At 42.3% G+C, this 17,439-nt stretch overlaps 1 protein-coding gene across 2 annotated transcripts in view; it reads right to left on the reverse strand.

Moving 5' to 3' along the window:
• col5a2a (collagen, type V, alpha 2a) overlaps nucleotides 1-17,439 on the reverse strand; it is a 43,985-nt gene that overhangs the window by 16,225 nt on the left and 10,321 nt on the right. The window contains exons 1-10 of one of the 2 annotated variants that reach the window (XM_020041398.2): nucleotides 7,618-7,859; nucleotides 6,476-6,694; nucleotides 6,196-6,215; nucleotides 5,998-6,063; nucleotides 5,556-5,609; nucleotides 4,128-4,220; nucleotides 1,036-1,113; nucleotides 843-887; nucleotides 703-756; nucleotides 357-410 (exon numbers count right to left, since the gene is read on the reverse strand). In XM_020041398.2, the coding sequence (XP_019896957.1) occupies nucleotides 357-410; nucleotides 703-756; nucleotides 843-887; nucleotides 1,036-1,113; nucleotides 4,128-4,220; nucleotides 5,556-5,609; nucleotides 5,998-6,063; nucleotides 6,196-6,215; nucleotides 6,476-6,694; nucleotides 7,618-7,627 (693 nt within the window). In that variant the 5' untranslated portion in view covers nucleotides 7,628-7,859. Of the gene's footprint in view, nucleotides 1-356; nucleotides 411-702; nucleotides 757-842; nucleotides 888-1,035; nucleotides 1,114-4,127; nucleotides 4,221-5,555; nucleotides 5,610-5,997; nucleotides 6,064-6,195; nucleotides 6,216-6,475; nucleotides 6,695-7,617; nucleotides 7,860-17,439 lie in introns of those variants that run through there. The other variant, XM_010884407.5, reaches the window with a different exon arrangement.

The following is a 17,439-nucleotide window of genomic DNA, read 5'->3' on the forward strand; positions in this document are numbered from 1 at the left end:
CAAGCTCATCCTTCCACTCTTCCTTTCTTCATGTAAAATGAAATAAGAAGTGATCACATTTTTGCATTTGTAATCTGATTACAATACTTTGCTGGTAACATAACGGATAATAGTTAACCTTTTTTTAAATAATCTATGCATGTAATCTATACATTTCCAAACCTTATTGTAATAAATAACACATGGAATCCAAGTGATCTCTGCCAAACCAGACCTGCATTTCAACACAGATTTCCCCTCAAAATAACAGCCACACAATGCTACTGACATCACCGCTAGGCAACCAAAACCATGTATTAGACATGCAGACAGGCTCGTTGGCATCTCTGGTGAAGACCGATGAGTAGTTTACTCACATCTTCACCCGCTTTTCCAGCTGGTCCTTCAGGTCCTCTTTGTCCAGATGGACCCTACATCAGAAGATGGGGATGTAGTATTACACAGAAGGGTCATACCATGTGCAAATATCAGAAGACGTGTTACCAGGGGATTACATGTCAATAGACAGTTGACAATGTCTACAAAACAAAAGATGCATTGTGGATTGTTCTGTCAGCTGACAGTTTAGTGTTGTTTTTGTTTGGAGCAGGTGAACGTGATTGGCGCCACCGTTACCCATGGTGCTGCTCTGTAAACATGCTTTGTGGACAGTGGCTGCAATAACAAGGAACGCCTGACCGGACAGGAACACTGTTTTCATACCATGTGACCTGGATCACCAACTTCCCCGGTGGGTCCTTGAGGTCCAGAGTGGCCCTGGGGGGGATAGACAGTGATGTCGCCAGGGGCTTGCTTTAACAGAATGGATTCAGTTAGGTTTTGATTGGTTGTTTTTAACTTACAGGCGATCCACTTGGCCCAGGAGGTCCTCTTGCACCTGCATCTCCCTGAGACAAAAATGTACATAGTACACATAATCATTAACTTTAGAAACCCTGTGACATCATACAATAATTGTTCAACAAATCAGTATTTCAAGCAAACGCCAACATCAGTTAGCCACCACAGCATAGCTAGTAAATACACACTTCTTACCCTTGTTCCTGGAACCATGGCTGTTTGTCCAGCTGATTTCTCATCCCCAAAGCCTCCAGCCATTTGAGCTCCCAGTCCCTGTGGAAACAGAAATGTGATTAACAATGTTTGTTCTGCAGCAGAAACTGCAACAAATGTCGGGTGCCATGTCACAAGACTTTAATTGTGCAGGATGACGCTGAGTAATTTGGTGCATTTTATCAATAAACTTGAAACAAACTCGAAGCATCTCCATATGCCAGCTAACGGCTAGGTGTTTTGTCCTTTCTCCCGAAATATGTTCCTCAGTTGGACAGATAATTAGTGTGGTCTTTTTGCATTAACCTCCTTTTTGTTCCCTCTCCCTCCTGGTCTCCCGTAAGGGCCATTGTCACCCCGATTCTGCGCCTCCATTTCTGATTACGAGGCATTTGTTCTCACTGTACTTCAGATTTGCTCTTTGGGGGGCTTTATTTTATTGTTGAGAACTGTGTGTAAACACTTTTTGACAACCACTGAGGTGTAAGGCTAATGGATTGATTGGTTGTATTGGTTAAAAAGATTCCACACAAGCAGTTTTCCGCCGATTCTTCATGCGACTACCTATGCTGTCTGGAGGGAACTTCTCTCAATAGACCCTATAGTATCATTACACAAGTGTTTCCTTTATATTGGCAACTCCGTTAGATATTATGTAGGTCAGTGTGTATATTTTTCATATGTGTATAATCTTGCTGTGGACCACATACCGTACCTGTATTAAATCTGGGGTATCCACAGACCCCACTTGAGATCCCCTCGCTTATACAGTTGTCTGAAGTGGCATGTAAAGCCACATTAATGTGCTAGTCTGAACTAGAAGTCCCAGAAGTGGTTATTTGTTACTTAATGATTCCCTATGGAAACCACAATAATATTGTTGCTTAGACGGCCCTTTTTGTGTTGTGCTGTTATGTTTAAAGCTCCCTACAATTATCATACAAACTGTAACCAAGTGTGCTGTCCTGACTCTCAAACCATTTCTGAATAAATTAGATGATAACCAGATCCTCAGTATGGTGATGTTGGTCATTAATGTCCCTCCTTTGACACCATCTCCTCTATAGACCATTCTCATCTCCTCCCTTTCAACTCATCAACAGCTTTTTGTCTGGTATCACCTCCTGATTTGTCTGGTATCACCTCCTGATTTGTATGGTATCACCTCCTGATACTATCCCTTGTTCTCTAATTGGCTGGAATATTCAGTCAGTGGTAAGGAAATCAGCCCATCCCATCCTCCTACATGAGTGTGAAGTTGGATAATACTTCTACTGATTGGTAATTTAGCTAACACCATCTCACTGATCCAGAGACTTTTGCTGCTCTTGGACCTGCAACTGAAGCTGATTCTTCTACTTGGTTGTTTACAGACGCGGATAGAAGTAAACCAACTTGGCTTCTGAATCACTTTCCCAAGAACATTTTCTCTCCTGTGCTGTGTGCAGGGACATCGTCAAGGATCCTGCGGTTCTGTTTTGCAGCTACAGCACGTATAAAACCTGCCTGGGGGAATTTTGGAAACACAAGTGGCCGGTCTGCAGGAGCATCTCCTCCTTGTCTACTCCCACCGTAAGCCCTGAAGAAACTGTGTGAGGGGTTCCAACAGCAGAAGGGCTACATTGGGCCATGCAGGTGCAAGAGGATCTGCGTTCAGCACAAAGAGAAACTCAGGTTTTTCTGTCCGGAGGATCAACTTCCCCTCTGTTTGGTGTGTCAGAATTCTAGAAGTCACAAGTTCCAAAATATCTGTCCTATAAAGGAAATCTTCCAGGATCTCCAGGAGAGTGTAAAGGCTGAACTGAAGCCCTTAAAGGAGATGTTGATTGGCTTCCATGGAGCCAAACTAACTTGTGATCGAACAACAGAAAACATTGTAATACAGGGCAACATTTTGAAGATCCCGTACCATGACGAGTTTGATAGTCTTCGTACTATTCTGCTACAAGAGGAGGCCGGGAGAAGGCCAGGAGGAGGCCAGGAGGAGGCCAGCAGTTGAACAAGAAAAAACTGATGAGAACATTGAAGAAGTTAAGTCTTAAACACTGTCTGCGCCTTAGAGGAGAGCCTACCTTAGAGGAGAGCCTGTCTTAGAGGAGAGCATGCCTCAGAGGAGAGCGTGCCTTAGAGGAGAGCCTACCTTAGAGAAGAGCCTGCCTTAGAGGAGAGCATGCCTCAGAGGAGAGCGTGCCTTAGAGGAGAGCGTGCCTTAGAGGAGAGCCTGCCTTAGAGGAGAGGGTGACAACATAACCTTCCTCCAGCGATACAACACCCAACTTCACCAAGCCAGGTTTTAGTCATTTTGGCTGGATCCACAGCTCCACTCAGGACTGCTAATAGACATGTCCAAACATGTGGGCAACATGCAGTTCAACGTCTGGAAGAAGTTGTACCATACTATCCTGGGATTCGGAAACCAAACACTGTTGACATAGATCTGAAGGCATTTAATAAGTTCAACTTCTCGAAGCAGTTTACATTACCTAGAGGAGAAGTAACATCCTGCAAACCTCGAGGATCTGTAACATCCTGCTAACCTAGAAGAGCAGTAACATCCTGCTGACAAAGATAATCTGTAACATCCTGCTAACCTAGAGGAACAGTAACATCCTGCTGACCTAGAGGAGCAGTAACATCCTGCTGACCTAGAGGAGCAGTAACATCCTGCTGACCTAGAGGAGCAGTAACATCCTGCTGACCTAGAGGAGCAGTAACATCCTGCTTGGAGGACTTTGACTCATGGAGACTCAGGAAATGGACAGATCTCACAGTCCTTGCCTGTTTTTCTCTTAACCTGTGATTTGTACTAAGCCTAGTTGTTTTAAGTTGGAGATACCATGGACCATTTAAATGGCTATGACGTTTCAGAAAAGACGCAGGTAATGTTACACCAACAAAAAGTACAGACGTATTTGACCAATGTATTTTATTAAAGAAATATTGGCCTTACTGCTCCGCATTGAGTATTTGTCCATAGCATCGTTTTTCTTTATTGACAGTCTCATTTTAAAATGTCTAGCCATGTTACACGGTTGAGATGATGGTTGTGGTGTTCAGATTAAGGCGGTACTTACTCCCGGCGGACCCTGGTTTCCTGCAGGACCTGGTTCTCCTGGATTTCCTGGCACTCCCGGTTCACCATCATAGCCCGCCGGTCCACGCAGCCCCTTTAGATGAAGGATGTTGTGTTCATGTACAGGTAAATATTTCATCTGTTACCAGACTCTAAATTGATGGGTAACCGCGGAAGCCAAATTTTATTTTCCTCAATTTATATATTGATGCTGGTGAGACCTTGTTTTGATGCAAGTGAGACAGCTGTGTTTTTTATTTTTTTATTCATATGCTATGTTTACATATTGCCTTGTGTTGTAAGACGTTTTTCTAGTTCTGAAGCACAATGACAGTAGAAATACAATGTTTATTTCTTCATTTTTTTGTAGCGTATTCTTGACTAAACTTATGAAGAAATTGTGTAAAACCTTAAAGAGGCAGACCAAGGACGTGATGTCATAAATCATGAAGAATAATGTATTTCTTTAAACATAATTATATTCCTGCAATAGAATTCTTATGAAGGGGGCATATTCATTCATCATTTACTGAACATATTTTCTGTGTACTGCATTCAAGGCCTTTGGGATTGCATTATAATGCAGACATCTTTTCCTTGAAACTGAAAATAAATGTTTGGCTGACCAATTTATGTTCATATGCAATCTCTTGATCTTCAAGGTGTAATTCATCAATGAGAAAAATCTCCACAAACATATCAGTCTAAAATATTTGTTTCATTAGCTCTCTGTGAGATTTCCTTTTCTATCATTTGTAATCGTATTTAGTAAGTACTGACGAATACCTAACATTCGGAGACGGTGACACAACCTAATGTTTGTCTATGGATGTCCTGATGTCATGTTTCTTAGCAGGGTAGCGGTGGAGTAACACGTTTATTATGCGCTTTCAGTTAGGTTGCCCTCTGGGAGAAACAACATCATAAAGACGTTGAAACAATAACACCCAAGGCGGATGGGTACAGCCAGCAGATATTGGTCAAGGGCCGCACACCACAAACCCCCAAGCTGCTCTATTATAACTGGATGAAAACTCAATGAGAAAGGTTGAGCAAGTCTCTTTGCGTCATACCCTTCGTTTAATAAGCGGCTTCTTCTCGTAAATCTCATAAACTTTATGACATTTTGTATTAACAAGACATGGCCTGTGTTGACTGCACAGGTGGGTAATGGAATACCGTCTGCACTACTTTGTCAGGGTGAATTGTAGATCGTGGATCGTACTGCTTCTGAGTGGATGTTACATTAGCAGGGCTGGGTGATCACGGCAGTGGTTCAGTCCACGCAAAGGAATGATAAGGGATTTGAGATTTGATTCAGCTTCTCTCGTCCACGTCACGTCAATGTAAACATTACACCAACACACAACTAATGATGCGCTCGGTCGGCGCGTGCCCTAGCAGTGAATGGGGTGTGTTTGGAACCTACAGGTCTTCCTTTCTGTCCTCTCTCCCCTCTAAATCCTGGTGAGCCGGGAGGCCCCTGTGGTGGTACACAAAAAAAGACAAAAACAAATATCACAAACATGAGTCCACGGTAATATCTCTCAGTGAACCACGTTTCTTGATTATGACTACTGAAACCGAGGGAAGTCATTAGTGATGCTCAGTTGAGTGCAGCTGTTCTACACAGGGATGCTGTCAGGTTAGGTTATAGGTAACTGAGCTCCTCTGCCATCTAGTGTTCATTCAGAGGGTTTTACAAAATCCACAAAGCGAAGGAGACAACTGTTAAATAAAAACATGAACCTTGAAGCTATGTACATGCACCGAAACGGCTGTCATGCTGAATCTTGAGAAAGTATCATATACATCCATTTAACTCTGTTTACTTCAGTTTACTCTGAACCCAAAGTTACCGACGACCTTACCGTGGGCCCAGGACGACCTCTGATCCCAGTCACTAGCGGTACATCACCCGGTTCTCCTTTCTGACCCTACAGACGAACAGCAAGGAAAAGACGTCGCTGCATCATTTGAATCCAGTTGCTAACACGACAGTGTGGAAGATTTTAAATAGTTACAGTCAGTCTAAAATATTACTAGTAAATTGAGACAGGGGATCTTACCCTGTAAACCCTGCCGCCGTCTGACGCCACAGGACACACAACAGACACAAAGAATCAAAGTTAGAAAAGCAGTCCAGTCGTTCTGACCAGTGGATGTCCTCCTTATTTCACTACTAAGCATCGGCTTATGTTCACATTAGTGACGAAAACAGCCGAGAGCACCAGATTTATGACAACCCAAAACATAGCCATGTGCCAAGTATACATTCAGTGATGGCCCGAGCTGGGCTCAGACCCGGAGTCAGGACCATTTCGGGGGTCGCACGTTCTCACTGCTCACCGGGTCGGGGGTCGACGCGGTCGGTGGTGCCGGCGTCTGTCTGGCAAACAGGACAGCACTCGCCCTCGGGTATGACCACCTTCTCACAGTTGGCCACCTCGTCGCACTGGATCTCGTCACACAGGACTACGCTGTTGTCACACACGCATATCCGACACGGCTCCGGCTTCCAGATGTCCCGGTTGGTGTACACCTGGCCGTCGACCATACAGTCATCTCCTGTGGGGGGGGGGGCACAGGTCAAAGGTCAGGAGCCTTGTTTGGGAACTAGCCTCAGCTAGTGAGTGGATGTGCTTACCTTTGAATATATCGATTTGAGCAGGGAGAGGAAGACATTAGACCAGTACTAGTACATTTGTACAATATGTTTCAGATGAACGGGATGAGTCATAGGCAGATGGCCACAGAGGATGCCCGCTATAAATTCAAAAAAGGCCAAGGAACATCATTCCTATTTGCTTCCTGTACAGCTTCGTATTACATATTTCGTTCCAGTAGATCCTGACACTGTTAAACCTGCAGCATTCGTTGCTGATGTGTAGTATTAATAAAAATAACTGTACATGATTGGACAGTTCAAACACGATGCGAGTGTAACATTATCGTAGTATGGCTTATCATGAATCAACCACAGATAACTGTTCTGCCGCATTTAACACTGAGCCAGCACATGTGTTTTCCATTCTGCACTGGATCAAACCTATAACCCACTAAGGGGAAAAGAGGCTTCTGGAAAAGGTGACCATTGGTAGTGGTGAAGTCTCCCCACATTCAGACGTTAGCTCATTTCCTCCATTGGGTAACCCTGAAAACCTGACTCAGGGGGGTTAACAAAAAACTCACCCAGATCCCAATGAGTAGTTTCCCTTGATATACCAGTAAAATGTTAAATACAGTCAACATCATTAAATCGATTTCCTTCATATCTTAAAGTCAGTGCACACACAGAAACATGTAACATTCAAGATGTTTTGTGTGAAATTTGTCATTTCAGAAGAACACCAACAATTTGATGGAGAGCAGTTGAGCATTTCTAGATAATCACGATAAATGAAAAACCCAATGCAAGCGAATGTATCAAGAAGCTAAGAAATGTCACCCAGAAGAAGTGATTTGGAAAGAGGCCGTACTGGGTCATTTACCTGTTCCCATAATAAGCAGCAGGTGGCGTCCCTGAGCTTCATAGGTAAACTTTCGACCGGAGTAAATGCCAGGCTAACCTAACCTAGCATCTGCCAGACTCCCAGTGGAACATGTCTGCGACACCGACATCTCCCACACCGCCGCATTTATAACACTGAAATGTTTCCATTTCTAGGTTTTCCTTGGTTCAACCTGGGCCGTTGTGTCTGACTGGGAGGAAACAGACAAAGCAGTTGGCTGCGTCATCACTTTCCGCACCGGAGGGGTAACTGACGATGCTAGATAAGCGAATCTGCAAAGTAGTATGTGTTAGCTCGCTTTGTGACATGTACCAAATGAACTTACATGTGTATATATAGAGGATGAAAAAGTACATTAAAAAAAATCTGGCCAAGAGAGCAGCACACAGATTAAAAGAATCTGTAATACTCTTATCGTAATAAACTAAACTAAACAAAACCAAATAAATCTATCGTAACCAGACTGTCCATGGGCTGATGTAACTTATACAATCAATGACTTATAAACATGCCTCAACATACACAGTTAAAACTATACGGTCACCTCAATTTAAAATAACAACTATAGACTCTAAAAAATGCTAATGGACAACCTTCAGATTAAGGTATTCTGTTAGGTATTTCCCCTTAAACTGGCAAATGTGGTTATGAGTGATACCGCTCCTAATCACACACATTGGTCTGCAACTGCTCCCCCTCACCCAAGACACCCTGGCCACTAGACTCCAAACAGGGGAGGCACTATCGGACAGTGACCCCGTGACCCTGTGACACTCGACAGAGTCCCATATGCCTTTTATCAGTAGCAGTGTTTATTTCTGGACCTCTTTGTGGGACCTCTGTCTTGGCTTTACATTAGTCACATCTCTAGAGACAGTGGGTAGGCCATCAGGAAAATGTCTAGACATTGGACGACTCATGCTGTAGACATTGGACGACTCTGAAAACAAGACAATGTCCTGGGCTGGGATAAGTTATAGGTCTGACTTCAAGTACTATCCATAACTAAATCAAGTACTATGTTTAAACTCCCTGCTCTGTTCAATGAAAACCAGTTTCCTGTTCTCCAGACTATTGCTCTGAATAGTTTGGATGAATGTAATCAATAAAACACTGAAATAAACATCCGATATGCTTTTCTCTAAAGAAAACCAGAAACAGCATTAGAAATTAACCTACTTTGTTTCCATAACTGTACGATTATTTGCAGGCAAGATACTCTTTAAAGAAAGATTGACTACTCCTGTGCATCTTATAACCATGACGGCGTCCAGTGTGTCTCAGTCGGTGGTGGATTGTGCTTGCAAAACCAGGTTTATGGGTTCAATTTCCTTCGGGGACGAGTACAAAGAACAGTATGATAAATCATTTTGTAATGAACTTTAAAGTTGTTCTAAAGTGTCAGCTAAATGACTAAAATGTAAAAAAAGTAGAACTGTGTGTAAATGCACCTCAATTAAATACAGGGGAATAGTCTGGTCAAGTATCTCAGTTGAGCGAAGCCATAGACCACAGTGCTTGGAAAGTGCAAATCATTCTGTTGGTTTTTGGAAAGGGGGCGTCAGTGGGGTTTTCTGAAGTTTACAGAGGAAGGAGTGTGGATCGCTGGGCCGTATTAAACACTTCACTAGAAGCTAGGGTGATGGGGAGGTGGTTCCTAAACACTTCACTAGAAGCTAGGGTGAGGTGGTTCCTAAACACTTCACTAGAAGCTAGGGTGAGGTGGTTCCTAAACACTTCACTAGAAGCTAGGGTGAGGTGGTTCCTAAACACTTCACTAGAAGCTAGGGTGAGGTGGTTCCTAAACACTTCACTAGAAGCTAGGGTGAGGTGGTTCCTAAACACTTCACTAGAAGCTAGGGTGAGGTGGTTCCTAAACACTTCACTAGAAGCTAGGGTGAGGGGGAGGTGGTTCCTAAACACTTCTCTCGAGGCTAGGGTCAGGAGGTGGTTCAATTTTTCCTTCCCTCTCAGCTTGTCAGGTTCCATACTTTCTGCAGACTCCATGAAACACAACATCAGTGAAAAAGCCCCCCCCCCCACACTTCAGTGGAGTTTGCCTGATCTGTATTTTCCATTAGTATTCTCAAGACATTTGGTTTCCCCCCAACTCTAAAACATGGACTCTTCAGGTTATTGAGAGTGTAAGAGCCTCGTTGCCTTTTTTTTTTGCCCGCCTTCCTCGAGGAGAAAAGATAAATAGTCACTGAGTGGCGGCCACTGGATCAGACACTGAGACCATGTAACACATTTCTGAGAAGCTGGAACCATTTGGAGAAAGGTTTGATGTGCAGTTAAATCCCAATGAATATGGCAGATACTGCATGCGGAAAAATCCCCTGGCTAATATAGAAATGCTAATAACTGTCTGCGTTTGGAGGATAGACCACTGCAACCACGAGTACTGGGGTTAAAAAAAATGACCTTATGGAAACAATGAGTCATTCAAACCCCCCCCCCCCCCCCCCCCCCCCCATAAACAGCAGCCAATTTGTGTACGAAAGAATTGACTCCAAAACGAGCAAAATGTCTTGAAAGCAGTCTGATCCTATTGATATGACTTAATGGTTTTATATTTTTGTTCATTGTTATGCTTTATTAATGGATCTCTAATCTGGGAAGACCAGAGTATCCTTGTTGACCGTGTAAATCCCAGACGATTACTGTCACAGACCTGTCTGTTTTTTTTCCCAGGTCTTGCAGATGAGATACAGCTGCTCAGTGGCTCTGCAGCATCTGTTTATGCCTGCTTTGAACTCTCTGGCGTCGTCATAAATCTTTCAGTTCCTGCTCCCTTTTGACCCCGGCCTGAAACCGATGCCCTGATGAAGCTTTTCAGGACAGTCATTAGCCACAGCAACACAGGCACACTTGCCTCTATCAAGCTTCGCAACATGTAATAATACCTGGCTACGTGCTTTACAAATCAAAGGAAATCCACACTGAAGTGTGATGTGAAAGGTCCTCGCGAGATGTGCCGTAAGCTTTATGTGTGATTATGCTTTCACTAAGACTTGATTGCATGTAGCTTCTGTAAAATGTGACAAGCATTTCCGTTTTGTCTTGAAATTGTCATTGAAGGCCAACAGGGGGGAAAAGTACAAGTGCACTTCTTACAGAGCTGTATAGTTTCAAAAATGACAAATACAAATGCTGTGTACTGTAGGACTGGCGGTTAGCAGTGTCAGCATATATATCCCTTCTCTACATACAAGCTGTATCTGGTGAGGGTGATATACTTATACTTATCAATTTCATCAATGAAACAAACTAACGTGCAGCCATTGTCAGTTATTACATTGACAAAGCTGTTTGAGCGTGTACCGTTTTTTAATGCCCCAAGTTGGCATTTAAGGACATTTACGAATTTGACTCTGTCTAGTCAGCAGCTAGTTAATACAAAGTGCCAGTTCAAAGGTAACATAAAACCTATGATCTTCTCTGGTCCCTGTACTTTGTTATTGTAACCAGAGGAGAAGCTTCTCTGCAAAAGGTTAAACACATTTAAGTAAGCTGCAAAAAAAAGCTATATTCCAAAGTTGTCAGATACGACAGTTGGAGATTAAAGGCAAACTTTGTTGGCATGACAGAACACCGTTCCTTCTGGTCTGAACAGGCACCTCATCTCCCCTTCCATGAATAAGGCTAACCAAGGGTGGGGATGGGGAAGGAAGGCTAGCCAGGAAAGTTAAATGAATAAGGCACTGATTACATGCCTGTGCCTCTTGTTCTTATGGGGCTGTCTCTGGTGGTCGGGGCTCCTTTTAAACAAACATGACATGCTCTGTTGGTTCTCGTCATTTTCGCCTGAGAGGATGTGGTCTAACCTACCTCTGGCCCCCTTAAGGTGACTCCTAGCTTTCCATTGTATCTGTTCCTACAGTCAATTGATTTCTACAATGCAAACATGGTTTAAATAGCATTGAAACCTATCAAATACACTGATATTTAAATTAATCTTGTCTGTCAGAGAGACGTAGTCCCCAAAATTCCAACACTGCCAATGCATGTCACTCCCAGTAGGTTTAACAAATTTAAATTCAGTTTCAATCGGGTCTGCTGTAACTGGCATTTTGCCATGTGAGTACTTTAACGGAGATGTCTTTTGTAATTAGACCCTGAATCTTTTCTTTTCAGCAATACGTTGGTATTCAAGGAAGGAGTAAATGAGAAGTAATTTGGGTATACCACATATTTACGCTGGCTAGAAATCCAGCCCAAGCAAGCCAGTAGAGAAAGTAATGAAGCCTGGGAAAAATGATGGGCTCAAATCAGAATGGTAATCAAGCTTTCACGTAAACACTTCAAACGTGACTAAAGCCTACAGTAACAAGCTAGGGTTTCTCATGTGCCTACCTAGCTTTCTGCAATACATAGTTTCTGTAAAATACAGCTTAGAGAATTTAGAGCAAATGTACAGCAAACAGCCCAACTACTAACCAGCAGTACATCAAAGTAAGAAAGGCAACAGTCGCATCAAGGATCTGGGCCCACTGTTGCAAGGTACAGCAATGTGCCAATTATTGAAAACAAGCGAGGCAGTTCTTTGTCGTGAAAGTTCTCATGTACAGTAAAAGGTTGGAGTGTCCCTCTGCTGTCACGTCAGGATGAAAAGGGCCATTTAAAGGCAACATATTTACGATTAATCAATGGCTGTAGTGCCTTACTATTGCTTCAGAACGCCCCCTGTCCTTGCCTTGCTGTCAACATGACTGGAACTCTTCCCAGGATGTACAATTCACCTCAAGTGTCTCCCTGTAACTATCCTCTTGCTTTTGTCCTCTTGCTTTTTCTGCTTTCAGATGAATTACTGGAGTTTTACCACAAAGCCATATGCCATTTCATTTACAGTATCACGACACGCTTACCACATAAACCCAGGCATGAGGAAGAAACCCTGATCACAGCATGTCATCTCCATGTAAAAGCCCTCAGAAACCTCCATAACCTCTAATAGGTGATGGTATATGTCTCATGTCTGTGGCTGTAATAACGTTTCACTAAACCCAAAGTGGTTTTAGATGTCATAACCTACACTTTGTCAGATGCATTAGCATGTGATTTCCAGGCGGCAACACCAAACTGAGACAGTCTACTTTTCCAGTGTGTAAAGTGATGACCACAGCTGACATCACATTATTTATTGCTGTAATAATCAAACTTGTGCTTTGCACATCCTCTTGGTTGGCATCCACTACCCTACTAGATCAAACCAGGCCAAACACATGGTCCTGCTAAAACAATGTGCAGAATGTACGTTTTCTCCATTTGTGAAAACATATGTACTGTATTTATGGAAGACTGTCCTGTAACCGATCTTCTGAATCAAACTCAAAACATGTAAATGCCTAAGTTCTCTGTCCCAAATGTTTAATTGCCAAAGCTGGATATGAACCGAGCTTCAGACTTAAAATCAAACTTTGTCATTTCTTCAATAGAGACTTTAAGTTCCTTTTCTTTCCTCCATCTTCCAAACAGGATAAGCCATCCAGCCAGCAACCACCACACCAGAGTATTTACGACAGCATGTCATGTGAAATGGAAAACAACATTTGTAGTCCAGGTTGTCACTTCATCCATTCTCTTCTGTTTTTGTGGAAAATGAATACAACCCAACAGGTATGATGCAATGGAAACTTTACACATTGATGTACAACATCACAGTTCACCAGTCAGCTCTTTAATCTACTGTACAAACAAGGTCACACCATCCTGGTGTTTTACATCAAATCAGTGAAGAAAACTGTCTTCAATTCCCCAAACAAAGGTGGATAAGGAATTTGTGATCATTTTCAATTGCAAGAAGCATGGTGAAATACAACAACAACCTTTTAGCCAAAGGTTTCTTTAGGATCTCTGTCGCAGGAACTTTGGGGTGTTGAATTGAAACAATCACTGAGCTGATTAGTAAGAGGTTTTATCTCAGCATAGTGCCTAGTTGCAGCACAATTAGCCACTAGTAGCAGCGCTCCAGAATCAGGCTGGCTGATCCCTGTTCTTCAACATAGCAGTTGCACTTTTCCCGATTTCAACTGTCAGTTGTGATTTCATCATGATTACTATTACAAATGAACAAACGTAGAGTGAAGTTTCTATGCAGTAGCCACACACACCCAAAAGTATAAATATCTTGAACATACATTAAAGTCAAGGTAGGCACATTTGGTGTAGGAGGGCCGAAACCTTTTCTTTTACCCAGTGGTTAATTTATAGTTAATTGCACTGACCTAGTATACCAGGTCTGAATCTGGCCCTGATTGGATGGAGAGCATAAAAACCATAATGTGTCTCAGCCCTCCCGAACCAGAGTTGCCAAATCCCGCACACCAGGCTGACGGTGCAGCCACTGAATTCCTACCACACTTACTGGCTAAGAAAAACCGTGCTCATGGGAATGATGCAATCGACACGTGTTCCACTGGCTGGGCGTTGCGGACGCCTGAACAATACTGCAGAGCCGAGACAATGCTTTATCAGGTAAACGCCAGAGAGAACAGTGTGGCAGTCTGTCAGTCAAGAACACACATATATCTGGTCTGGGGAACAACCTCCATTGAGCCAACACATCCAGGATGTGAGTGGGGATCTCCACAAACGTTGTCACAATTAGATCGTTATACAGAGAATGCATTTAAGCTGGTCCTCTATATGTGTATATTAAACCTTATTGGTGCTGTAATGGCCCCAGCTCCTCAAAGCAGGAGGACAATCCTGCAGCAACAGGAAATGTCATGTGGATTGTAATATATGGACATTTCTGGTGTGGATGATTTTAAATGAGGGCCCATCTAAGACGTGGAAATATAATACCTCTAAAGGTATTTTTAAACCTTGAATAACCTTGCATTCCCTGCTGTGAAGGGAAATGATTGCTGCAAAAGGATCATTTAAATTATGATACAACATCAGTACATGAGCTCAACCCCAGTCTTAAGATTAAACACACCTTGGATTATTATCATTCTTTATGAAAGGATGGTCTTGGAGCCCATTTCTATGGCATCCGATATATATGCATGTAATTGGAAACATCCCTGGGTTGTTTGAAGATATACTGCCGCTACCTTCCATTTGACCTTTATGTGGAATAATGAAATAACGCCATATTGAAAGCAATGAATCAAGAAAAACCTTGCCTGGTGTTTCCTGCAAATGTTCCTACTTTCTACTACCCATTCCTCCATCTCTCTCTTTCCATTTCTTCTCTTTGTTTGAAAAGTAGCAGAGCCAATACAGCCGACTTGCCATGCTGCAGGCTTACATTACAGAGTGTTGCTCAGAGTAGCCTGAGGCAGCCTAAGATGTGTGCTCTAAATATTTAGGCTACATCTTGTGACTGGACCGCAGATTTGTGTACTTTAGTCGGACTCAGACATTTGAATGCCCTCGATACTTCTCAGAGCACCGCAAGGACTGGCGTTTGATTCATTTTGGATAATGATACACTAGTGCTGCAACCAGGAACACTTTTCTAGTGAACTAGAACATTTTGTTGTTGGAGAAAATCTCAGAGATGATGATAGTGAAAGCCTATCTGGAAATGGGGCCCCTTGCCTCGGGTGACATCATTCGAATGAAAGCTTAGGGAGGTGGAGTCACATAATGTAGGGTTTTCACTTTTTTTGTAAAATGACCCCATTACGATTTATGGCATCCTGTATCTTTGTCAAATCTGGAGACAGAACCCAGAGGGGTCAAAGGGTTACAGCTGTAGATGAAGAGTGGAATCCAAATTGCATGGTAGTACAAAGAAACATCTTCTCAGTACCCAGTATAGAGGAGACTTTTATATTTCATAGCAACCTGAGGAATTCCTTACATTTAGCCATGTTCATACAGGAGCTTATAATACTGTATACAAGGTTTTGCAGTGGTCAATGCATTTTTTGTAGTAGCAAATCAAGTCTGAGAAGTTTTGTTATACCTATACATATATATATATATATATATATAAGAGTAGCTTCCACAACGGCAGGAGAATCACATCCAGAAACAGAAAGATATGTAAGCATATATGTGGATAGTGGATGAAAAAGCAACATTCCAAACAATCTATTTACATTCTTTATAACTATACTTAACCTTAATGTTAGCTTTCAATCAATCAATGTTGTCAGCATGCAAACATGAGGCAGTGAATCACTTTTTCTTATAATATCACAAAGAATTGTTTCAATATAGCACAGCCAAATGTATGAGTATTATAGGCAAGTGGTCTCTAGTTTTTTTGTAGCTTCCATCAGCAGCATATTTCCTGATTGTAATCAGCAGCTGTGTGAGCTTCAACAATTATAAAATGTCTTCTCCCATTCAGAAAGTTTGTTCTTCAGTTTTAAGGTAATCCATACACTAGGGATATTAAAATCCTACCCCACAAGGTCTGGAGGCTACTCGTTTTCTGTTCTACCTGATCATTACCCACCTGATGTCCCAAGTCTAAATGAGACTCAGATTTGAGGTTTTCAATGAAAAGACGGAGTGGAACTGGCTTGGAGGTCCAGACTCCAATACCACAGCTGCATATTATCACAACTTGACCCAATTACCAGCAATCCATTGTGTTGGTCAGTGTTTGAGTCACTCACCCACAACCGCATCAGCCATGTTGCAATGAAGAAAGAAACGGATCGATTGTCAAGATGAAAATCCACTTGCCCACATTGCCCTCCACTTCTGGAAAGTGAAAGCCTACCTTGGAGGTTAATCACTCCAGTAGTAGTTCTATTTAATACAGTACCCAAGACTGCTCTGTAAATTAAACTGAACATTATAAATTGTTTAGCTCTACTGCTTAAACACTGCACAAAGAAGGGTTTGAAGGAACTGAGTTTTCGAAGTCACTTCTTAGCCAAGAGATATATTATGCTTGATACTTTATTTCGCATTTACATTACACGCACCTCCGTCTCCCCTAGAGACTCACACACAAAGTTAATATTTCCTGTGTCTCTCCAAAGTTTTACGTGTGGATGAACTACCCAATCCCAGAGACAAAACACCAAAATACGAAACTCTTCCAGAGGAAATTCCACCGTGACAGCACTTCCTGCAAAGAAGATAGCACAGTCTGTGTGGAGGAGACCGAGATAAGAGAACCTAGTCTGTCCTTGATTAAGTGTGCTATACGCAAAGCTATTCAATTACATACCAACAGACATGAAAGCACACACGTGTGTGCGCATACATACACATAACTTCCCATGATTACTTGCCAACCAAACCTTAAGGTCTGGAGGGAGAAGACAGCTTGTCCTTGTCTTTAGTCACATAAAACATTGGAAACCAGATATCTCAAGGTCCTGGTGTGCTCAGTGAGCCTGGGTGGGTAAAAGAACATTTGTATTGAGTCCAGAAACCCTGCACGGTTGTGTTGATGCTCCATTCCCTTCATCCATGGACCATTAGGTGTAATTTAAACAGAAAATGTAAATAGTTAGTCAATTCGCCATGGCTGTTACAAGGCAATTCTGCAAGCAATTGTTCCCCCAGATAACTAATTTGAGTCAACTTTGAATGCTGCAAATACAGCAAGCATCCAAAAGCTCAATAATATTTGAATAAATAATAATTTTTAATAATAATAATAATTTTCTGTACTTTCTGTACCTAAAAGTGGATGACCTGACAAAGATCTTATTTGCATCGAAACCTTTTTGTTGCCAGAGTTGCGGACAAGTTTTTCTGTGCTGCATCTGATAAGTTGGATTCTTTTTTATAATTCTCATCTGCCTAAATGTTACATCTAATGTGTAAAATGTCCTATTAGCCTAATACCACATCTGGGTCCAAGAACAGTAGCGC

Source organism: Esox lucius, chromosome 20 (genome assembly GCF_011004845.1).
Source record: "Esox lucius isolate fEsoLuc1 chromosome 20, fEsoLuc1.pri, whole genome shotgun sequence".
Lineage (NCBI taxonomy): Eukaryota > Metazoa > Chordata > Actinopteri > Esociformes > Esocidae > Esox > Esox lucius.